Raw genomic sequence first — 24610 nt, forward strand, 5'->3', positions numbered from 1 at the left:
CGGGTCCCGGGCGGAGGTGCCTCGAGCCGCCCGCCCTACCGCGACGGGCGCTCGCGCGGGACCGCCCGGCCTGCAGCTCCGCGCCGGCCCCGCGCGCTCCCGCGGGCGGCCGGCGGCCGGGGACACGCCCGGCGCCCGATTGGCCGGCGTGCGCTAGGGCCCGCCCTCCGGAAGCCGCGGGGCCACTGAGTCCGCGGGCCGCCGGGCCGGGCGCGGGAGGCGGGCCCGAGCCGGCTCCTCGCAGACCGGGGAGGGCCAGCGCGGGAAAGCCCTCCCCCGACCGGGAGCCCGCGGGCCGCTCGCGGGCGGGAAAGGCTTTCCACGCAGAGCCTTCTGGAGGGGTCTTTGCTCTCCACAGCGCAGGGGCGGGACCACGTCGACTTCCGGCCCACCCCGGAAGCGGAAGTGCAGGCACCGCGGGGTCGTGTCCACCGCGCGCCCGGCCCGCGCGCCCGCCGTCCCGCCCGGCGATCCCTACCGCCACGGTCTCCCGCCACTGCCCCGCTCGCCGGCCCCGCCATGCTGTCGCTAGACTTCCTGGACGATGTGCGGCGGATGAACAAGAGGCAGGTGGGTTCCCGCGGGTCCCCGGGCGCCGCCGCGGGGCCGCGGGCCCCGGCTGCCGCTGAGGCCTGCGCGGCCCCGGCGCGGGGGCGCTGGCGGGGGGCCGCCTCGCCGCGCCTGCGCCTCGACCTCCGCCGGCCCGGGGGCGCCAGCCGGGCCTCCCCGTCCGCCGCCAGGCCCGCAGCCCGCGGGGACCGCGGGGCCGGCGCCCGCGCGAGCCGGGGCTCTCATTGTCTGCGGCGCGGGGCGGGGCGCGGCGCGGCGCGGCGCTCCCGGCGTTCTGGGCCTGGGCGCCTCGTGCCGGGCCCCGAGGCCGCTGCCCCCGCTGCCCCCGCTGGACTGGGGCCTCTGCGAGCACCGGTGGACGTCGCAGTCGGGGCCCGAGTCGTTTGGGGCTGCCCCGTGGCGCGGGTCTTTGTTTGGCCAGGGTCCCCGCCGGGCCGCGGCGACCCGCCCCGCTACCGAGGTCTCCATCCGAAGCAGAGGTGTTGAGAGTACTTGGGGAACGCGTCAGTCCTTGTGTCTTCTCCATCAGCCCGAGGCCACCTTTGCCTCCAGTCGATCTCTTGAAAGCGTGTTTTGCTCTTAGGAATGATCACGGCTCAAGGTTTGTAATTTGCAGTTAACCTCAGCTTCTCTGTGGTCTTTGAGGCCTGCCTACAAGATTCTGAGCGATTCCAGTTCAGAGTCCAGGCTGGCCTCAAGCCTAATCTTCCCGCCTCAGTTTCTTTCTTTACTCGGCTGTGGGGCTTGAACTCAGGGCCTCGGCGCTGTCCCTGAGCTCTTTCGCTCAAGGCGAGCGCTCTACCACTTGAACCACAGCGCCACTTCTGGTTTTCGGGTGGTTCATTGGAGATGAGAGTCCCACGGACTTTACTGCAGGGGCCGGCTGATCTCAGCTTTCTGAGTAGCTAGGATGACAGGCACCAGCCTCCCTTAGTTTCTTGGGGTGCTGGGATTACAGGCCTGCACAGCTATGTCTGGCTCAAAATTTTTTTTGGTGTTTTGAAGCAAGATCCAGTTAGACTTAATGTACTACATTTAGTCGTGTTCCTTTCTAATGTGGAACAGTCTCCCGTCTTTTTTTTTCCTGTGACATTTAGGGTTTGTTATCTTCGCCCATCCTGGGATTTGAACTCTGAGCCTGGGCGCCGTCCCTGAACTCCTTTTTGCCCAAGGCTAGTGCTCTACCACTTGAGCTACAGTGCCACTTCTGGTTTTCTGGTGGCTTATTGGAGATAAGAATCTCATAGACTTTTCTGCCTGGGCTGGCTTTGAACCATGATCCTCATCTCAGCCTCTGAGTAGATAGGATTACAGGCATGAGCCACCGGAGCCCGGCTTGCATATATTTTTTTAAATAGCAAAAATGAGCTTTATTTTACTTACTTTTGAAATCTTTGTTTTTTTGTACTTTAAAGTGTATTATGATGCTTTTGGGGGGCTCACAGCGTCAGTTTTGTATGTAGGGCTCTCCCCAATCCGACTTTCACACCATTTTGCAGTCCTGGCGGTGTCTTTGAACTGCTAGCTTTGGCAGGCAGCCGTCCTTTTACCGAACATTCTGCAAGTGTGGCCAAAGCTATGGGGCTCTTGTTTGTTCTCTCGCTCCAGAAGCCTTCCTGCTGTTGTGGCTGCTTGTTTAAGTTATGGCAGAAGGCCGCTCTTGGAGTCTGACCCTGTGACTGGTGAGCTGTGAAACTCTGACCAAGTCGTCTCTCTGAGAGGAAGTTCCCCAATTGTAAACTAAGCAGCTGGCGTTAAATGTTGAGAGAGTGGTATGGGAAATTAGCATGCATGTATTACTGTTGGGTGTGAATCTAAGCTGAAAGAACTTCTGTGAGAGGTTATGGAAACAGCCCACTGTTACCCAGATGTAACCGAGGTATTGGCAAACACGCTGAACTGGGTACAGTTCAGAAGAGCTTTTTGAAGACTCAGACTTGAGCTGCTCTAGTACTAATTGATGCCATTCTGGGTTGCTTTTGAGAGCCTAACCTCTTCCTTTTGTCCTTACAGCTGTATTATCAAGTCCTGAATTTTGGGATGATTGTCTCCTCAGCATTGATGATCTGGAAGGGCTTAATGGTAATAACTGGAAGTGAGAGCCCCATTGTAGTAGTGCTCAGGTAATATGCTTTCTTTTCAAGGCTTGGAATTGCATGCCATTGCTTGGGAGAAAACCTGAGATTGTCCCTTAGAAACTGTTTTCCAGAGGAAAGCCAAGATGGAAAGTACCACTGCTCACTTGGGAGAAATAGTCATCTTATTGGGTGCTCCCACTGGGTTCCCCAAGTCCAGCCCCTGCCTGTAAGAAGCCAGCTGTGGAGCTTATTGGCTTGCAAATCTGCTTTGTCTTTTCCGCACTTGAGTCAAGCCTTTTGCTCGGTGTTTGGTCCTTAGCTTGTGTAGACCAGCATGTGCTCAGGGTCAGTACTGAAGCACCTAGCTAATCACTGTCATACCTTGTCACCTTTAAAGGCCACTGCTGACTAGATTCGTGGCATTTTAGAGATGTGGTAGTGGTGGTGTGTGGGGGATTGGTTCCCTTACTGAGGCTTGAACTTGGAGCCTGGGTACTGTTCCTTATCTTTTTTCACTCAAGGCTGGCTCTCCTACCTCTTGCACCACATGACTAGATTCGTGGCATTTTAGAGATGTGGTAGTGGTGGTGTGTGTGGGATTGGTTCCCTTACTGAGGCTTGAACTTGGAGCCTGGGTACTGTTCCTTATCTTTTTTCACTCAAGGCTGGCTCTCCTACCTCTTGCACCACATCTCCACTTGGCTTGTTAGTGGTTAATTAGAGATCAGAGCATCACAGACTTTCCTGCCCAGACTGGCTTTGAACTGTGCTTCTCGGATCTCAGCCTCCTGAGTAACTAGGATTATAGGCGTGAGCCGCCAGTGCCCAGCTTATGTAATGTTACTCTTTTTTTTTTTTTTTTTCCAGTCCTGGGACTTGAACTCAGGGCCTGGACACTGTTCCTGAGCTTCTTTTGCTCAAGGCTAACACTCTTCCACTTGAGCCACAGCACCACTCCCAGCTTTTTCTGGGTATGTGGTACTGAGGAATTGAACCCAGGGCTTTGTGCATGCTAGGCAAGCACTACCACTAAGCCACCTTCCCAGTCCTTAATGTTACTCTTAACAAGATGAGTGTGACTTTCTCATTGTTATAGTCACATATTTTCTACTCCATCAAGTGATTTCTTTTTCAGACCTTACCTAGACTTTTACTCATATTTGTACCTTAATCCTCTCTTTATTTTATTATTATTTTTTGGGGGGGGGGGTCCAGTCATGGGGCCTGAACTCTGGGCCTGGGCGCTGTCCCTCAGCTCTTCAGCTCAAGGCTAGCGCTCTACCACTTGAGCCACAGCGCCACTTCCGGCATTTTTCTTTTTGCTTATGTAGTGCTGAGGAATCGAACCCAGGGCCTCTGGCATGCAAGGCAAGCGCTCTACCACTGAGCCAACTTCCCAGCCCCTCTTCTCTTTATTAATAACTGAAGGCAGCTATTATTTTAGAGCTCCAAAGACATGGGTAATTGTTACGTGGGAAGCATTTAACATTCTGCTCTAGGCAAACAGAGCCTTGGGTCTGAGGGGCTCTGTTGCCTATTGCAGCTTTGGACAGGTTGCTTATTCACTGAACCACTGATAGTTTCCTATCTGCGAAGTGAGGACTAAGCCTCGACGTCAGAGAAATGACATAGCCTAACTTGCTGTCTTGAATTTAGTAGACCATTCCCAACACTTAACGGAAGAGAAGCTGTACCAGCTTGTGCCGTGGGGAGAAGGCACGGAGGCTCCTTCTGACGTTTTTCCGGGGTGATTTCAGATTTTATCCCCTTCTGTGGACATGTTTAAAGCATAGTCTACCTCTAACTGGCAGAATTGGAATAACGGAATTAGGCTGAAAAACTGCTCTCAACTGGTGATGCCCAGCAGGGTGGTACATCCCTTCATTTAGCCAGTCCGGAGGCTTGAACTCAGGTCCTGGGCACTGTTGCTGAGCTGCTTTTGCTTAAGGCTAGCGCTCTATCACTTGAGCCACAGCGCCACTTCCGGCTTTTTCTGTGTATGTGGTACTGAGGAATCAAACCCAGGGCTTCATGCATGCTAGGCAGGCAGTCTACCACTAAGCCACATTCCCAGCATGGTACATGGCTTTATAAATCCCAGCATTTGGGAGGCTGAGGCAGAAAGGTAGAAAGTGTAGTGTTAGCCTAAGCTTCATAAGTAGACCATCTCAAAAATCAAAAACCTCAAAGACAAGCTCCTCAACAGTTAGTTGGTCCTCAAAGTAGCTTAGTTCTGCTGGAAACTTTGTAATGTTAGTTGGTACTTCAAAATGATACTGAATAGAAACAAAGTGGCACTTGGACTTTTATGTGTTGTCAGTACTATATCTGCATATGATTCTTTTATATTTCCAACCTGAAACAAAGGAAAGACGTGAATATTAGTTGTGTAGAGGAGAATTCTGGTCAAGAGCAAAAAGAGGGGGCTGTGAAAGAGTGGTAACTCGGTTGCCCATACAGGTTCCCTGCCAGAGGTGTGTCTGATTTCAAAGAACAAGTATGCTTCAGGGATTCATGCTGACTGAGAACCCATTCTCGGAACTCCAGTGAAGCCTGGGAAATAAGGCATACACTTTGATATATTTTAGTAACTGAAATCTCAAGTAACCCTTCATAGCGCTGACATTTGTTAGGAAATATTAATCTCTTACGGGCAGGGGTGGGGTTGACAGTAACAGAGAATCTGTACAAAATGCACAAGTTCCTGGGTTTTGTCCCCAAGCACCAGAAAAGAAATATTCTCCAGAATATTAACTGCTTGTAGGTGTAGAAGGTTTTGTTTTGTTTTGTTTTGTTTTTTGATGGTCGTTGGGCTTGAACTCTGGGCTTGGGCGCTGTCCCTCAGCTCTTCAGCTCAAGGCAAGTGCTCTACCGCTTGAGCCACAGCACCACTTCCGCTTTTCAAGTGGTTTATTGGAGATAAGAGTCTCACGGACTTATCTGCCTGGGCTGGCTTTGAACCTCGATCCTCAGATTTCAGCCCTCCTGAGTAGCTAGGATTACAGGCATGAGCCACCTGCGCCCAGCTGGTGTGGAATGTTTGAGACAGTGTCTTGCTATGTAGCCAGGTTAGCCACAGACTTGTTAGCTTCCTGCCTCCCTTTCTACCTATTTAAAAACTTAAATATAACTTTAAAATTTGTTTTCTCTAAAAATTAAAAAAATTTCATTTGTGTCTACTGTCACACTTGTAATCCTAGCTACTCAGGAGTCTGAGAGCTGAGGATTTGGGTTTGAGGCCAGCAGAAAAGTCCATGAAACTCCAGTTAACAGGCAAAAGGCAAAAGTAGAGCTGTGGCTCAAGTGATAGAGCACCAACCTTGAGCAAGAAAGTTCAGATACTGCACCTAGGCCATGAGTTCAAGCTCCAGAACCAACAGTAAAAACAAAAGATTATCATTAGATCTAGCAGCTCCACTACTAGGCACATACCAAGAGGAAGTGAAATTGGTATGTTAAGGGACATTTGTACCCCATGTAAACTGCAAGCACCAGCTCTCTTTGGGGGGTCCGGTCGTGGGGTCTGAACTCTGGGCTTGGGCGCTGTCCCTCAGCTCTTCAGCTCAAGGCTAGTGCTCTACCGCTTGAGCCACAGTGCCACTTCCGGCTTTTTTTTTCTTTTTGCTTATGTGGTGCTGAGGAATCGAACCCAGGGCCTCAGGCATGCAAGGCAAGCACTTTACCACTGAGCCACCTTCCCAGCCCATGCACCAGCACTCTTAATAGTCACCTGAGGCTCAGAAGAGCAGGCAGTGGCGTGATGGGGAGAGGCTGACCCGTAGACACCGGCTGCTTGCAGCTATTTGCAGGAGGAAGCAGTCCTGGTCCTGCTCCTTAGGATAATGGAAATGGACTGGGTTTCAAGAGGTCAAGGACTTGGAATGTCCTTCCTTCCCTCTTGTTCTTCTCTCCTTTCCTCTTTCTCTCCTCCCCTTCTCTTCTTCCTTCCTTCCCTCCTTCTCTCCTCTCCTTCTCTTCTACTCTCCTTCCCTCTCTTTTCCTCTTTCCCTGCTTCCCTCCCTCCCTCCCTTCCTCCCTCCCTGTCTTTCTCCTCTCCCTCTCTAGTCTTGAGGCTTAACCTCTGAGCCTGGTCCTTGAGCTCCTTTTGCTCAAGGCTAGTGCTCTACCACTTGAGCCACAGCACCGCTTGCAGCTTTTTTTTTTCTGCTTACGTGTTGCTGAGGAATCGAACCCAGGGCCTCATGCATGCAAGGCAAGCACTCTACCACTGAGCCACCTTCCCAGCCCCCAACCTCATTTTCTGCCTGCACTTGATGTCTCTACCTGGGTTCTGACCAGGCACTTGAAGCACTACACAATAAAGATGAATTTTACTTCCTTCTCAAAACCATGAGCCCGCACCCCGCGCCCCGCTCTTGGCCCTGCCCCCCGCCGACTTGCCATCTCACTCTTGTGCCGGAAGCTAATTGGCCAGAAATCTGCTGCCCCCTTCTCTTCACTCACCTCTTTGGAGCTGGGTCCACGCATCGGTCTATTTTCAGCTCTTTCACTTCCTGCTTGTACTTTTGTTATGACCTTTAAAGAAATGCCTTCATAATCAAGAAAAGTTAATACATTTACATTTTCATTGTATGGGCTGTTGCAACCACACAAACAACCCCAGGTGGAACTGTCACTTGTGATTCTGAGGTATAATCCTGTTAACATTTTAGGCTGTTTTCATATAATTGAGATCATTCTGCATGTATGTCCTCTTTTTCTCTCTCTCATTATTTGTCTAAGTCTCTGTTTAGCAGTATCATTTTGTTTTCCCATTTCCTGGAGTTCATTTTGATACATACTGTTTTGTATGAACAAATGCACACAGGCATTGTGCATTGTGTGTCTTTCTTAAGAGTATCCTTCTGCTGGGCGCTGGTGGCTCACGCCTGTAATCCTAGCTACTCAGGAGGCTGAGATCTGAGGATCTCGGTTCAAAGCCAGCCCGGGCAGGAGAGACAGTGAGACTCCTATCTCCAATAAACTACCAGAAAACTGAAAGTGGCACTGTAGCTCAAGTGGTAGAGCACTCACCTTGAGCTGAAGAGCTGAGGGACAGCGCCCAGGCCCAGAGTTCAAGCCCCACGACCAGACCAAAAAAAAAAAAAAATCCTAGCTACTCAGGAGGCTAAGATCTGAGGATTGTGTTTCAAAGCCAGCCCTGGCAGGAAAAGTCCATGAGACTCTTATCTCCAGTAAACCACTAGAAAACCAGAAGTGGTGCTGTGTCTCAAGCAGTAGAGCGCTCACCTTAAGCTGAAGAGCTGAGGGACAGTGCCCAAGCCCAGAGTTCAAGCCCCACAACCAACAACAACAAAAAAAAAGTATCCTCTTTCGTTGTTTAGCAGAGTTTCAAACTGCACTCTCATAGTTACTGAGTACACGGAGCAGCCTGGGCGCCTCATCTCCCAATCTACCTTCTCATCTTTTCCAGGTCACTTTAATTCAACAAATGTTTGAGTGTCTTCTGTATACTCTGTAGCTTCTGAAGTAGTCTTCAAGTCGCATTTTATTTGAAGAAAAGATGTCCCTGTTTTTAAAAATTAAACACTTGAAAGCTTTGTGTACAGAATGTATCTGTAAGGTTTTTACCAAACACATATTCCATCTTCTGACCAAACACCTTCAGAAAAAGGGGCCTCACTGCTCTGTGGGAAACTTAACAAAAGCTTTAGTACAATATCGTGTATAAACGTGTATAGAAAGTACATGCATAATGATTATAGACTTTACATTGAATTACTAAGGTGTTATTGCTGCTGCTTTTCGAAATACTGGAGTTTGAACTCAGGGTTTCACACTTGCCCTCTTGTACTGGCCGTTTTAATTTTTTTTTTTTTTTTTTTTTTTTTGGGTCCGGTCGTGGGGCCTGAACTCTGGGCCTGAGGGCTGTCCCTCAGCTCTTCAGTTCAAGGCTAGCACTCTACCACTGGAGCCACAGGGCCACTTCCGGCTTTTTTCTTTTTGCTTATGTGGTGCTGAGGAATCGAACCCAGGGCCTTAGGCATGCAAGGCAAGCGCTCTACCACTGAGCCACCTTCCCAGCCCCTGGCCGTTTTAGATAGCATGTCACTTCTGCCTCTGCCAGCCCTGATGCTACAGATGACAGGTGGGCATCACCAGGTCCAGGCCCAGCTTTTTCTGTTGAGAATAGGGACTCAGGTTGTTTTAGTTTTTTTGAGGCAGGATCTCACCATGTAGTCCAGCCTTGAACTCATGCTCCTCCTGCTTTAGCCTTCCAAGTGCTGGGGTTACAGGCGTATGTTACCATTCTCAGTTCATCAGTGAGAATCTTTACAGAATGATGCTACCTCCCATTGCAGACATTGTCTGTAAGTGGACATGAGATTTTTTTTTCTTTCTTTTTTTTAAGTTTCTTAGATATTTCTAGTGTTCAGCAAAGCTTGGGAGCCCTGCCAAAGTTTAAACAAAAATATTGTACTTGGAATTTTATTTCCTACTGGTTCGTTTTCTTCTTACTAAAGCTGTTACAATTGAAAACTGGAGCTTGTGTTCCTGGAATGTGCCTGAAATGTATTCATAGGATACTCTTGATAGAAAAGATCAAATAGGAAGTTTCATACATAGCTGGGAATACAAAATGATATGGCCAGTCTAGGAACAAGTTTGGTGATTCTTATAAATCTACACACATAAAACACCACATGAGGCTGAGATCTGAGGATCGTGGTTCAAATCCAGCTTGGACAGGAAAGTCCCTATGAGATTGTTGATCTCCAGTTAACCACTCAAAAACTTGAAGTGGCACTGTGGTTCAAGTGGTAGAGCACTAGCCTTGAGCTGAAGAGCTCAGGGACAGTGCCCAGGCCCAGAGTTTAAGCCCTATGACTGACCAAAAAAAATACACACCAAAAAACATGATCCAGCAGTCTCACTCCAAGCAAAATGAAAACACATTCACACAAACCCTGCATATTAAAAAAAGGGGGGGAGGGGGATTAACGAAGGAAGGAATGAGAGAAGGGAGAAAAAGAAAAGGGCACATTGATTAGTGTGAACATTTCAGTTCTATCAGGGCTGTGTAGGGGAGAGCAGGCGAGAGGGCTTTTTTTCTGAAATTCTTAGGCAAAAACCTCTGTTCTAGCCTTTCACTGTCTTATTTCTATGTGGGTTGATAAGCAGGCTTTATCTCTGCAGCTGACAGTTGCGACTTGATGAGCTGTTTCTCTCTTAGGGCCTGACTCAGAAGGTCATCTGGGTCTGTATCTTTATAAATGGCAGAAGAAGGTCCAGGGCTCATTTGAATATTTGAATATGTTTAGTGTTTTCAGACAAAGTGAAAATAAGGGCAGTGTCTGTAAAGTTCATTGTTATTTTCTGTCATTGAAAGCTTTTAAAGGTTAAGGAATTAGGAACAGTGCTCGCTCCAAGACTGTTTTGTATAGTGCCACTTGAGTTGGAATTAGCCGTGAAGGTAATGACTAAAAATCCCATGCGGTCTCAGGAGACAGATTTTGAGACGGATAGTCAGGAGCGGTGGCAGCATTGCTGTGGTGTGCGTGTGCCGCAGAAGCGGCGCTTCTCATCACTCTTCAGTTTGCGAAGCCGGCCCAGTCTCATGCTGCCTTTTTTGCTGTCTCCCATCCTCCCTCCCAGTGGCAGCATGGAACCTGCGTTTCACAGAGGAGACCTGCTCTTCCTGACAAATCGAGTCGAAGACCCCATACGAGTGGGGGAAATTGTCGTGTTCAGGATAGAAGGACGGGAGATCCCCATAGTGCACCGAGTCCTGAAGATTCATGAAAAGTAGGTGCTGCTTTGAAGTATAAAGATCCTGGGAGACATAACAGTCCGTGTTTTGTAGAGCATGACGATAGCACTTCCCAGCCTTTGTTCAACTTCCCAGTTAATGTCCTAAATTTTTTGACATCTCATATATAATATTTTGAATATGAAATGAGTAATAGTCCAGGACCACCATGGGGAGGAACGGTTTAACTGCAGGCATGCGATGCGTGGTTACGCTACCTTCTGCAGTACATACTCAGATTGGCCTCCGGCTGTCACACATTTTTTTGTTTTTTTGTTTTTTTGTTTTTTAGTCCGGTATTGGGACCTGAACTCTGGGCCTGGGCGCTGTCCCTCAGCTCTTCAGCTCAAGGCTAGTGCTCTACCACTTGAGCCACAGCGCCACTTCTGGCATTTTTCTTTTTGCTTATGTGGTGCTGAGGAATCGAACCCAGGGCCTCAGGCATGCAGAGCAAGCACTCTACCACTGAGCCACCTTCCCAGCCCTGTCACACATTTTTTAAGCCTTTGTTTGAACCCAGATCCAGATGAGATCCCCGGCTGTAGCTGGCTGACACCGGCCGCTCCATCCAGAAGTCCTCTGGTGGTCTCTTGCTGCCGGTACTGCTTGAAAAAAGCAGGTCCTCTACTTCATATAATCAGCTGTGGCCGGCTGTCTCCCTAGTGGTCATCTAGTGGGCTCCTTCGTTCTTCATATTTTCCCAGATTCTTTTTTTTTTTTTTTTTTTGGTTGGTTGTGGGGCTTGAACTCTGGGCCTGGGCGCTGTCCCTGTGCTCTTCAACTCAAGGCGAGCGCTCTACCGCTTGAGCCACAGCACCACTTCCGGTTTTCTAGTGGTTTATTACCCGGGCTGGCTTTGAACCGCGATCCTCAGATCTCAGCCTCCTGAATAGCTAGGATTACAGGCGTGAGCCTCTGGCACCTGTTTTCCAGAGTCTTGTAATATAAAAACCAGACTGTTTTGTATACTTTTTCGTAATCTTCAGTTGTCTAGAGCATTGTTCTATTTTTCCAAGTGTACAGTTGGTTAGGCATGTCCATGCGTCTTCATCAGCAGCTGGGGTGTCTCCCCATTAGTATTCCTGATGTGAATCACTGGAGCTCTGCTCTGAAGCTCATTTGGCAAGTTTTTACCAAGGGGCCCTGCTCTGGCCAGGGAGCCAGGGGTCTTCAGCCTCTCTGAGACCATTGTCAGAGTAGAGAGCTTAGAGCTGGGACTTGCTTGCAGTTTGTCAGGAGTAGCTTTGTGAAGTAGGACGAAACTGTGGAGCTCGTTCCAAACTTTGCCTCTGGACTGCTCACTGGGGCCTTGTCTTTCCTAGCCAACTTCCCGCTTCTTTCTTGTGGTCTTGGGGCAGCATCATGAAGCCTGGAGAGCAGCCGTGACAGCCGCAGCCTCATTAAGATGTCAGACTAAAAGGAGAAAAGCTGCAACCTTGTTCTTTTGATGCCTGCATAATGTTTTTGTTTGTTTGTTTTGGGTCTGGTCGTGGGGCCTGAACTCTGGGTCTGGGTGCTGTCCCTCAGCTCTTCAGCTCAAGGCTAGGCTCTACCACTTGAGCCACAGCACCACTTCTGGCTTTTTTCTTTTTGCTTATGTGGTGCTGAGGAATCGAACCCAGGGCCTCTGGCTTGCAAGGCAAGCGCTCTACCACTGAGCCACCTTCCCATCCCATGCATAATGTTTTAACTTCTAAATGTGGGACTTTTGTTTGGGTTTATTCTTTTTTCATTTTGTTTTGTTTTTCTGTCAGTCGTGGGGCTTGAACTCTGGACCTGGGCGCTGTCCCTGAGCATTTCAGGTCAAGGCAAGCATTCTACCACTTGAGCCACAGCACCACTTCCGGTTTTCTGGTGGTTTATTGGAGATAAGAGTCTCATGGAAGGCTGGGAAGGTGGCTCAGTGGTAGAGTGCTTGCCTTGCATGCATGAGGCATAAGCAGAAAAAGCCGGAAGTGGCGCTGTGGTTCAAGTGGTAGAGCACTATTCTTGAGCTGAAGAGCTGAGGGACAGTGCTCAGGCCCCAAGTTCAGGCCCTACAACCAACAACAACAAAATAGAGTCTCATGGACTTTCCTGCCTGGGCTGGCTTTGAACCAGGATCCTCAGATCTCAGCCTTCTGAGTAGCTAGGGTGACAAGCGTGGGCCCCCAGCGCCCGGCTCAGGTTTATTCTTTATTAGGAACCATGCAACTATAAGTTTCCTTTTAGCCAATTAAAGAATTAATGCAAGGAATAATTAAATTTTACAGTGCCCCAGGAACTTTGGCTGAGCAAATTTTGTGCTTTCAAATGCCGCAGAGGTATTAGATGACTTGCATTTCCCTTATTCCTTTAAGGCAAAATGGGCATATCAAGTTTTTAACCAAAGGAGATAATAATGCTGTTGATGATCGAGGCCTGTATAAACAAGGGCAGCACTGGCTGGAGAAGAAAGACGTTGTGGGGAGAGCCCGAGGGTAAGTAGTAGGCCCCTCACCGCTGCACCCACAGCGCCTGGTCCTACTTTGACCACAAGGTGCACTTCTTCCAATGCTTCTGAGTCTCCAGCACTGCTCCCCAGGGAGGAGGAACGGGACACAATAGAAGCACAGAGGATGGGTGATGAGATGGCGTTAGTGACAAGATGGTGAGTTCATTTTTATTCAGCTCACTCAGGAAGTGTTAGGGATACCCTGTGGGGACATTGGTGTCCACTCTGTCTGGGGAGCCAGTGGTGTTAGCCTTCTTCACGGGCCTCAGTTCTAGACTTAGAGTTGATGAGATCGCGTGAAGCTTAGTGTCCTGTGAAGTCTGTTTATTGTAGGTGTTGTCAGGGGAACAGATCGGCAGAGAAAAGGACTTGTATGTCACTGGAACTATTGACAGTGTTAACAGAAATGTGCCTCCATCGGGGCCCGCCGGGCTCCGGAGACTCCCTGTACACGCTCTAGGGTCTCCACCTTTAACAAACTCAGCCTGTTGCCCCCATTCTACAGGTGAGGAAACTCAGTGAGCTGGGTCCCCTCTGGAGCCCGTTCCTCTTCCCACTGTCAGACATGGACCCTTCTCCCCTGCAGCACAGGAGGCGCTGGCGTGCAGTGTGGGGCCAGCATCGGGGTAGACAGAGCACTGTTGTGTTTTGTGGGAGGTGTGTGTGTCAGAAAGAGTGTGTTTCCTAAGACGGAGTTACATATCCTCAGTGCTCTGAGGCGTAGTGCCGCCTCCTCCGCGCCCTGCTTGTGCCCGCCGAGACGCCCGCAGTAAAGGAAAGGAAGTACAGTTCTGCACTGTCTGTCCCCTCAGTATTAACTCCGAACCTTGTAATTCATGTTCTCTCCTCTGAAGAGAAAGACGGAGGCAGCAATATGCACATACATACGTGAAAATACATTCCGCTCTTTCACCCAAAAATTACTGATATATTTACAAGTCAGTACTTTTATTGTTACTTTTAAAGCTCCATTCTACTGTTATAGGCAGTTATTCTGTTATTCTACTCTAAAGCTCCATTCTACTGTTACAGGCAGTCATTCTGTTATTCTAATCTGTGATTAGCTACCCTGTAGGATTTGGGCATTGGGGGAGGGCGGGGGAGTGGAATCTGGCCAAGTAGCCCAACCCAGGCTGGTCCTGAGCACCTGGTCTCTAGTGATCCTCCATCCGTCTGCCTCCCAAGTACTTGTACTGCAGGGACTGTAGGTAGGCATCACTGTGCCTGGCTTGTTTTCTTTGTTTGAAAAAGAATACATAGTGTTAGGATGATAAATGTTACCTAGATTTCAGTGCCTTTGTCTTCTCCCTAACCTGTAAGAGGGATATTACTGGTGAAGCACATACATATTTTAAGGCCTTAGCTGAGCTATTTGACAGATGATCCTACCAGCACAAATAGTGCTCCTTTATGTGACTTGTGATACAAGTGTTTTTTTTGCTCTTCTGTGTTTTTACTCAGACCCTTTATTGGGTAAAAGATCCATGTGTATACCAAAGATTGGAGGAAATAAGCTTTCCACTCAAGTAATTGAATCACAAATGTCTGTTCAGTGCTTTTTCTCAGATCCCAATTCTGAGCTGGGTATAGTGGTACATGCAAGAACTTCGGAGGCTCAGTCAGGAGGATTTTAAAGTTTGGGAATTTGAGACCAGCCTGAGTGAGACTTTGTCTCAAAAGAAAAAAGGAATAAATTAAATCCCAGGTCTTTTGCTGGCTCTTAATAAAGTAAATAAATAAGAAAGTGATCATGTGATTCTCTGCGAATTTGGTGTGAAGCATCTGGAGCACGAACAGCCGGGAGGCAGGACCTTCACTGCGCAAACCCACTTTCCAGCGATCGGACCTTGTGTCACACGCCCGTCGCTCCTTCTGCGGAAATCATACTTAGAAAACAATTCCAAGCGATATTTCAAGTCAGGCCAAACCTGGAGGGAAGAGCTTTTCTGCAGGGGGTCTGTGACCAAGACATCTTAAGGCACTTTCAAAAATGACTTTTTCTTTGAACAGTGGTACACCAGGGCCTAAAGTTTTTGCTTTTTTGTTTTTTGTTTTTGTCGGTCATGGGGCTTGAACTCTGGGCCTGGGCACTGTCCATCAGCTCTTCAGCTCAAAGCTAGCGCTCTACCACTTGAGCCACAGTGCCACTTCCGGTTTTCTGAGCAGTTTATTGGAGAAAAGAGTTTCACAGATTTTCCTGCCTGGGCTGGCTTTGAACCATGATCCTTAGCTCTCAGCTTCCTGAGTAGCTAGGATGACAGGCATGAGTCACCAGCATCCAGCCCAAGGCCTAAGGTTCTAAGTGAAAGTTATTTAACACATTTTTAAGATTATGCTTGTGTGTGTTGAGATACAAAATTCACCATGTTGGAGTGTGCAATGCAGTAGATTTTACTGATCATTTGAGCAGAATTAGCAGCTGTTAATCTTTTTGTTGTTGTTGTTGGTCATGGGACTTAAAGTCAGGACCTGGGTGCTGTTCCTAAGCTCTTTTGCTCAGGGCGAGCACTCTACCACTATGAGCCGCAGCACCACTTGGATTTTCTGGTAGTTAACTGGAGATCAGAGTCTCACCAACTTTCTTGTCTGGACTGGCTTTGAACCATGTTCCAGCCTCCTGAGTAGCTAGGATTCTAGAACAATAGTAGTGTACATATAGCCCAAGCATTCATACACACACATGCCTCACATTGTAGCAGCTGTCATCTGTATGTCATGGAGGACCCGGGAGTTAGGCCTGGAATGAAGGCATCTGCTATGTGCTGGGGCGTCATTTCGGGCCCAGAAGTTAAGGAGATGCCAGAACATGCCTTACGAGCTATCCAAATGAGGATGTCTCCGGAGGTCTAAGTTTTAAGAAGCACCAGCATGTGTGGAGGGAGTTGGGGAGCAGGGAGAGAAGGTGAGGACCGCAGCCGGGGAGTGGGGGTGGGGGAAAGGAAGCAGCGGCGCTGTGCTCTGAAAGCTCTCCCAAGGCGATTGCTGTGTCTGCGGCCTGTGGGATGCATGGCAGCAGCTCTGAGGTGTGCAGGGGTGAGCCTCCACACCAGCTTTGCTCTGGAGTCTAGCAGTGGAGAAAACTAGGACTGCCTTTTCCTCCCACACCAAGGTTACCTTGCAGATTCCCTGTTCTGCCCTCAGTGATTACGATGTTGAAGAGCCTTTGGCATAGAGAGGAGTCTGAGGCCTGAGATTTCCCTGACAGTGGAGGCATCCGGTCTGGCAGTCGGGCTGGGTCTTGGTAGAGCACGCGCCTAACTTGGCCAAGGTCTGGGTTTGATTCCCAGGACCACAGAGTGCATCTCCACCAGTATTGGCAGGAAGTCTGTGGTGTGGCCCGGGGAACCGGGAGAACAGGTCCTCATGGTGGTTGCCCCATAGAATCTAGGTCCCTTGCCGGAAGCAGGTACCACATCGCGAGCAGTGTGGCTGGTTGGTTAAAACTGTGATAGACCTCAAATGAACGTCACAGGCCCTGTCAGATTATCGGCAGGTGAAACAGCCTCACCACCACGTAGCTAGGCGGGGAAGCAGAGGCCCAGGAGGGGCGAGTGTGGTCCCAGTGGGCACTGCAGGGATGGGCGCTGCGTCAGGGTTACAGGAGCTGGCAGGGGGTGGGGATGTCTTCCACTCAAAGGCTCTGAGGCCATGGCTAGCCCCTGGAACTTGGTCAGCGGATGCCATTGGTCGTGTGATTGAAGGCTGTACCTGGTGCTGGGCCTTGCCACAGAAACAAGCACCCAGGACCTGGCTGTCCATTTCCTCATCTGCAAAACCGCAACAGGCCTAACTTCCTACCACGGCCGCAGAAAAGGGCAGATTCCACAATGGACACAAGCAGATTTGCTTGGTAAAATGTGTTGAAGCAGATTTGCCCCGCGCCTGCGGTGGTGCTCTCCTGGGAGCAGTTCTGATGGACAGTGTCTTGTTTGTTTTAGATTTGTTCCTTATATTGGAATTGTGACAATCCTCATGAACGACTACCCCAAATTCAAGGTGAGCACCAGCTGCATTTCATTCAGAAGGAAGGAGAGCTGGGGTTGGTGGTAGAGCACTTCCCTTGCGTGAATGAAATCTGGGGTTCCATTCCCAGCGCTGCCCCCCTCAAGAAAGAAAGAAGTGAAATAGCCACGGCGGAAGGTCAGGTTTGGTGAGAGACAGAAGACTGGCCGGGACGACGCCCTGTCCATGCCCCAGAGAGGAGCTGGAGATCCTCCAGAGGGCAGCGAAAGCGGGAAAGAATGTCGGATAGCTGGGTAGTTTCTGACCTGTGCTTCTGTGTTTTGTTTTCTAGTACGCAGTACTGTTTTTGCTGGGCTTATTCGTGCTGGTCCACCGTGAGTAAGAAGCGAGCCTCGCCGTTCTGTTCTGGGAAGCCGCGTGCTGTGTCCTGGCTGTCTGCAGTAGATGTTGGTCTGTGGTTGGTGGAGAGGAGCACACGGGGTGCTTCTTGGAGCACCGTGCGCGTTATTAGTTTATGTTTCCACGCCAGAATGCGTGTGGGCGGGCACGTGGGTGCCACGTGTGCCCGCGAGGGGACGTCCAGTCATGGGACTTCACACCTTGTCATCGCCCCACTCACATTTTGTATATCCGTGGATTTTTTTATATTAAACGGTTGAGCCAAAGCCCCCAGTGTTTGTATTGCGAAGCCCAGCTTCACTTCTAAAGTGCCTCAGCGTGCTGCACACGAAAGTGCAGCTCTGCAGAGTGGACGACTGCCCCGCGCTGCCACGCGCGTCCATGAGGGCGGCGCCAAGTCTTAACTTTTCCAATTTCAAATAAAAGACTTTGCACATTTAACCCCTATCCCTGCCTTGTGTTTGTTGGGGAAGCTCCCAGAGGCTGCCTCCGGCCGCGCTGCCTCCCCTGGAGTGAGGCTTTGAAAACAGCACCCCCCACCCCCAGTCAGGGCCTTGTTTGTAGCCTCCTTTGTTCCGTTTTGCTTTTGTGAAGCAGAAGGAGCCATTGACATTCATAGGAAATCTCTTAGTCATAAAATTGCTTCTTAGCAGTGCGTGACTCAGATGCGTGTAAAGCAGTGGTGTCACTGACAGGTTGAGAGACTGTCGCGTGGCTGTGCGTGCTCATCACCCTTTGTACCCTCTCCACACGGCCAGCCGGTAAGAGGTGTGTGGCGGGGGTAGGGGGGAGGCGCCCAAGGGCACAGCCTGCTTTCTCCTTGTCAGGAAACTTGTCCTGAGGGTCTGCTTCGCTTAGAAGCAGAACACACCTGTGTTTCCACAGGCTCCAAAGAAATGGATGCATGATAAGCCGGTGTGTATGAAGCACAGAGTACACTTTAGTTTTGTCTGGTCTTGCTGCGCAGTGTGTCAGGATGCAGACTTCCCAAGCTGGGCCTCAGGTACTGTGGAGGAAGTCAGTCCTAGTGCAGCCCGCCCAAGGAATCGCAGGTGGAGCAGTGCCGCCTCAAATCCTCCTAGCCAGCCCTCGCCGCTGGGTGTGCGTGGGTGCCTGATGTTCTCCACAGAGGAGGAAGCCCGCAAATCACTAGTAGATGCTCTTCTGAACCAGTCTCTGGGCTCACAGGGTACTTAGGTTTTCTCATGCCCCGGAAGCGCAGACACGGTCCCTGTGCAACCGGCGGACAGTGCCTGTCCCTTCTCTCCTCCAAGTTGCCTTCACAGAACGGGGCTAACTGATGTGTGTGGGCTCTGCTTGATTTCATTAGTCTAGGGTTCTGTGCATGCCAGATAAGCACGCTACCTCTCAACCCTTTGTGATTGTTTTCTGTTTTTTTGTTGTTGGTGGTGGTCATGGTGCCATAGCTTGGCTTTTGTGCCAGCCTCCATTGCTGCTCAAAGTTGAACTCAGACACACCTCTGAGCCTCACCTCCCTGAGTGTAAACACCCTTGCACTTAACTCTGTGAAAGTATTCCTTTTTTTTTTCTCTCCTTTATCAGGTGCTTCTGTTGCAAGCAACAGCTAAAATTTCTCTGAAAAGGCAACTAAAACATTTAAAAACATTTGAATCGCTCCAGCAGCCAAAAATAAAAAGGTTATTTTAGGGGAGAGATAATGTTTCCCGTTTTTTGTTGTTTTTTTTGTCAGTGGGGCCTGAACTTTGGGCCTGGGTGCTGTCCCTCAGCTCTTCAGCTCAAGGCTAGCGCTCTACCACTGGAGCCACAGCACCACTTCTGGCTTTTTCTGCCTATGTGGTGCTGAGGAATCGAACCCAGGGCCTCCTGCATGCGAGGCAAGCGCCTGAGCCACCTGCCCAGCCCTCCAGTTTTTATATTAGTTATTACTAAAACATAGGAGTTGAAAGTGGCAGGTTTTGCTGATCCCTGCATATGTATGTGATAGTTTTCACCTGCAGTGTGCGTTGTCTTCAGTCGGCGGTCGCAGTGCCACGCTTGCCCCGCAGCGCTCCGGCCGGGCTTGGCCGCCAACTCTGGGGTCTTTTGTCTGGATGCTCAGCAGCTGGGTTTCAAGCTGGTGTCACTATACCCATCCAGGCTGCTCCCGGGAAGCGTGGCACCGGCTCCCGGCAGCCAGGGCAGCCAGGGCGAGCGGGAGGTTGGGAGGACCCTTATCGCCCCGCGCCCGCCCGCCCCGCTCTGGGCGGAGGTGGTGAGCTATATCGGTGCACGGCTGGGAGGTGTGAGTGCGGCCGGGCGGGGGTGACGGGGAGGGGAGGGGGACAGGCTGCTGCCCCGCCCGCCGCCCCTCCTGGGATGGAGGCCGCAGTGGCCAGGCCAGGCCTCCTGACAGCGCGGGTCCTGCACGGGGGGGGGGGGGGGGGGGGGGCGGAGGGCGGGGCCGGGCGGCCATGGAGTCCTGGGGCGTGGCGGGGCCGAGCGCAGTGGGCGTGGTCTGGGCGACCGGGGAGGGGCGGTGTTGCCACGCCCACAGAGGCCCCGCCCCCGAGGCCCCGCCCCGGGCCGGATTTAAAAGCCGGGAAAGCGGGCGGCGCGAACCGGCAGCCGGCGCGGCGGAGCTCGACATGGCCCGGCGGCTGCTCGGCCGCCTCCTGCTGCTCTCGCTGCTGGCCGCCCGCGTCGCCCCGCTCGGCTGGGACCTGCCCGAGCCCCGCGGCAGAGCCAGCAAGATCCGGGTGCACCCGCGGGGCAACCTCTGGGCCACCGGTGAGTGGGGGCCCGGCCAGCCCTGGAGCCGCCCGTGGGGAGCCGCCCCTGGGAGCCGCCCGTGGGGAGCTGGCCTCCGGGAGCCGCCCGTGGGAGCCGCCCGTGGGAGCCATCCGTGGGGAGCTGGCCTCCGGGAGCCGCCCGTGGGAGCCGCCCGTGGGGCCCTCGCCCTGCCCCGACCAGACCCTCTTCCCCCACCTGCCGCCCGGCCTCCGCCCGGCCGCGCCCCGGTTCGGGGCCAGCGCCGTCCTTCCCGAGCCGGGCGGCGCTCACCCCGCGGCCGCCTCCTTTCCAGGCCACTTCATGGGCAAGAAGAGTCTGGAGCCTGCGGGGCCCGCGGCGTCCGCGGGGGGCCCGGGGCTGCCGCGCCTCGAGCTGTACCGACTCTTGCTGAGGAGAGCCCCGGGCGCGAGCCTCGCTGCGCCCCGCGCCCAGGTAAGCGGACCCCGGCCCCGCGCCCCGGGCCGGCCTCAGAGCCACGCCGGGGCCGCCCGCGCCCCGCGCCCCGCCCCGCGCCCCGCGCCCCGCTCTAAGCAGAGCCCCCCCCCACCGCCGCCTGGGCGCCTCCGGACACCGCAGGCTGCTCGGTGCGGTGCGGTACGGGGCTCGGGCGTCGGCCCGGCAGCTCCAGGAAGCCTCTCCTCTCCCACAGTAATCTTGAGATCGCCCGGTTCCCGGAGCCCGCGGGGGGCCGGGGCCGCTCGGGAGGCGGGGGGGGGGGGGGAGGGGGAGGAGGGGGGCGGGAGGCCGGGGGGGGGGGGAGGGGATGGGGGGGCGGGGGCCCGGGGCCGCAGGGCGGCCTGACCTCGGGTTGACGAACTCCGATTGGACACCAGGCCCGCGCAGCGGATCCAGTAGCCCCGGCCAAGCGGGGTGAGGAGGAGACCGCGCCCCGAAGTAGCCGACGCAGTGGCGGGAAGGGCGGCGAGCGGGGCGGGGCGCGGGGTGCCTAGCGAGCGGGCCGCCCTGCGTGCAGTCTGCACCCCAAACACGGCGCCCAAACCTCGGACCTCGCAGCTCAGGGGACCCCGCCCCCGGGGGAGGCGCCCGCCCAGGGCCTGGCCTGGCGGCTGGCGGCCCCTGTCCGCCGTGGCCCCCGCGAGCGCGGCGCGGACAGCGGGCTCCGGACGCGGCCGCCACTCAGCCCTCAGCCGCCCCTTCCCGGTCACTCCGTGGAGGCGCTGACAGACGTGCGCGCGTGTGCGCGTGCGCGCGTGTGTTCAGATGGGACCAGGGATTGAGTTCCGGGCTCCCGCCCTGGTGGCTTCGGTCCCGCCCCTGCGCCGCCAGCGCTGCGCCCTCGGGTCGGCCGGGGACCGGGCTGCGCCCCTCGCCATGCCGAGCGTCCCCGCTGGCCCGGAGGGCCGAGGACGGGCGTCCCCAGGCCCGGCTCCGTCCCAGCCCCGTCCCTGGCTCCCTGAAGCACCTCAGTTGCCCGGGCCGGGGCTGAAGGGAGGCGGCGGCGCCGCCACGTCCACTCGTTCCAGGGCCGGGGCTCTCAGACCCCTGGAGGGTCCCCGGAGCCCGCGCCTGCCGGTGCGGGGGGGGGGGGGCTTCGGCCCGGCGCCTCCACCCCACCCCTCACCCCCGTGAGGTGGAAGCCACTCCGGAAAGAGCCGCCGCGGCTCCTGCGCCTTTCTGAGACAGGGTGCGGGACCCGCCGGGAGAGGTCTGCGCCGCCCGGGTCTGAGGGCATCCGGTGGAGAGCCCGCTGCCCGGCCCGCGTCTGAGGGCCGGAGGGTCCGCTGCCCGGCCCGCGTCTGAGGTGGGCGCCGGTGGACAGCCCGCGGCCCCGCCCCGGCCGCCGGTGGACAGCCCGCGGCCCCGCCCTGTCCGCGGCCGCCGGCCGGGCTGCCCCCCCCCACCCCACCCCCCGCCCGCTCCCGCGGTGCCCTGCCCAGTGTCCTCCGTGTTTCCTCCGTACAGGAGGCTGGCGGAGCACGCGCTGCAGAAGTGAAGCGGGGACGGCGGGCCGACGGCTCGGCCTCCGCGGCGCCGGGCCCCCGAGGCCGCCGAGTGGAGCCGCGGCCCGGCGGCCTGAGCCGGGAGCCGCCGCCCGCTGGAACCGCGGCGCGCAGGCAGCTGCGCCCCCGCTGAGGATGTGAATAAACGCCGCCCTTCGAACCACGCCTGCCCTGTCCCCCCAGTGTGTTCGGCGCGGGTGCTGGAGGGCCGGGGTGCGCGCGCTGGGGGCCCCAGAAGGCGGCCGCTGGCGGGACTCCCCGCCCGCCCTGCGCTCCGCGGCCACCCGCGGCCTCTGTTTCCCTGCTGTGCCCGGAGTTGCCAACAGCACACTGCGGTGCACTACGGCTCCCCAGCACACGCAGAGCACGCACACAGCACACGCAGAGCACGCACACAGGCTGCGCTACACCTACGGCTCCCCAGCACACGCAGAGCACGCACACAGCACACGCAGAGCACGCACACAGCACACAGCTCACACAGAGCACGCACACAGCTCACACACACAGGCTGCGCTACACCTACGCCACCCCAGCACACGCAGAGCACGCACACAGCACACGCAGAGCACGCACACAGCACACACACACACACAGGCTGCGCTACACCTACGCCACCCCAGCACACGCAGAGCACGCACACAGCTCACACACACACACAGGCTGTGCTACATCTACACCACCCCAGCGTGCACACACGTACACACACACACAGGCTGTGCTACACCTACGCCACCCTAGCGCGCACACACACACAGGCTGTGGTGCACCTACAGCACCCTGGCACATACGGAGCACACAGCTCATGCACACACTGCACTACACCCCAGCACACACAGATCACTCAGGCACACACACACAACACCGCTACACCTACGCCACCCCAGCACACACGGAGCACACACACAGCACACACACACAGGCTGCACTACACCTACGCCACCCCAGCGCACGCAGAGCACGCACACAGCACACAGCTCACACAGAGCACGCACACAGCTCACACACACAGGCTGCACTACACCTACGCCACCCCAGCACACGCAGAGCACGCACACAGCACACGCAGAGCACGCACACAGCACACGCAGAGCACGCACACAGCACACACACACACACAGGCTGCACTACACCTACACCACCCCAGCACACGCAGAGCACGCACACAGCACACACACACACACACACACACACAGGCTGCGCTACACCTACACCACCCCAGCACACAGCACACGCACACACACACACACACACAGGCTGCGCTACACCTACGCCACCCCAGCACACGCAGAGCACGCACACAGCACACGCACACACACACACACAGGCTGCGCTACACCTACGCCACCCCAGCACATGCAGAGCACGCACACAGCACACACACACACACACACACAGGCTGCGCTACACCTACGCCACCCCAGCACACGCACACAGCACACACACACACACAGGCTGCGCTACACCTACGGCTCCCCAGCACACGTGGAGCACGCACACAGCACATGTACACAGCACACAGCGCACACTCAGGCTGCCGTGCACCTACGCCACCCCAGCGCACACACACAGCACCCCAGCGCACACACAGGTTGCGCTACACCTACGCCACCCCAGCGCACACAGAGCACACACACACACACACAGCTCACACACACAGGCTGCGCTACACCTACGGCACCCCAGCACACGCGGAGCACACACACAGCACATAGCTCACACACACAAGCTGCGCTACACCTACGGCACCCCAGCACACGCGGAGCACACACACAGCACACACACACAGGCTGCGCTACACCTACGCCACCCCAGCACACGCGGAGCACACACACAGCACATAGCTCACACACACAGCACCCCAGCGCACACACAGGTTGCGCTACACCTACTGCACCCCAGCGCACACAGAGCACACACACAGCACACACACAGCACTACTCTCACTACACCTCAGCTCACACAGCACACACACTGCACCCCAGCTCATACAGAGCACACAACACATGTGCACACGCTGCATTGCACCCCGGTCACACAGCACACACACTGCACTGCACCCCAGCTCATACAGAGCACACAACACATGTGCACACGCTGCATTGCACCCTGGTCACACAGCACATGGCACACACACACACACACCACCCCAGCTCACAGCGCACGGCACGCGCACATGCACACACACACACCACCCCAGCTCACAGCGCACGGCACGCGCACACGCACACACCACCCCAGCTCACAGAGCGCACGGCACGCGCACACACACACACCACCCCAGCTCACAGAGCGCACGGCCCGCGCACATGCACACACACACACCACCCCAGCTCACAGCGCACGGCACGCGCACACGCACACACCACCCCAGCTCACAGAGCGCACGGCACGCGCACACACACACCACCCCAGCTCACAGAGCGCACGGCACGCGCACACACACACACCACCCCAGCTCACAGCGCACGGCACGCGCACACGCACACACACACACACCACCCCAGCTCACAGCGCACGGCACGCGCACATGCACACACACACACCACCCCAGCTCACAGCGCACGGCACGCGCACACGCACACACACACACACACCACCCCAGCTCACAGTGCACGGCACGCGCACACGCACACACACACAC

The 24610-nt window shown here is 54.5% G+C and overlaps 2 protein-coding genes across 3 annotated transcripts; both read left to right on the top strand.

The window, feature by feature from the left end:
• The first annotated feature begins 266 nt into the window (after positions 1 to 266).
• On the top strand, positions 267 to 17695 carry Sec11a (SEC11 homolog A, signal peptidase complex subunit). Of its 2 annotated transcripts, none has more exons than XM_042670449.1 (6): positions 267 to 570; positions 2584 to 2693; positions 10266 to 10415; positions 12759 to 12878; positions 16831 to 16888; positions 17187 to 17695. In XM_042670449.1, the coding sequence occupies exons 1-6, from the start codon at positions 520 to 522 to the stop codon at positions 17235 to 17237; spliced, it is 540 nt and encodes a 179-aa protein (XP_042526383.1). In that variant the 5' UTR covers positions 267 to 519; the 3' UTR covers positions 17238 to 17695. The 2 variants fall into 2 exon arrangements, with proteins under 2 accessions (XP_042526383.1, XP_042526384.1); XM_042670450.1 differs by lacking the exon at positions 267 to 570 and adding an exon at positions 1043 to 1171.
• Positions 17696 to 19846: 2151 nt separating this feature from the next.
• Nmb (neuromedin B) lies at positions 19847 to 22099 on the top strand. The gene is made up of 3 exons (XM_042670452.1): positions 19847 to 20002; positions 20298 to 20437; positions 21929 to 22099. Exons 1-3 carry the CDS (start codon positions 19861 to 19863, stop codon positions 22097 to 22099), a joined length of 453 nt encoding a protein of 150 aa, XP_042526386.1. The 5' UTR covers positions 19847 to 19860.
• Positions 22100 to 24610: the final 2511 nt, after the last annotated feature.

The sequence above is a fragment of the Dipodomys spectabilis genome, unplaced genomic scaffold (assembly GCF_019054845.1).
Source record: "Dipodomys spectabilis isolate Male_0828 unplaced genomic scaffold, ASM1905484v1 ptg000552l, whole genome shotgun sequence".
Lineage (NCBI taxonomy): Eukaryota > Metazoa > Chordata > Mammalia > Rodentia > Heteromyidae > Dipodomys > Dipodomys spectabilis.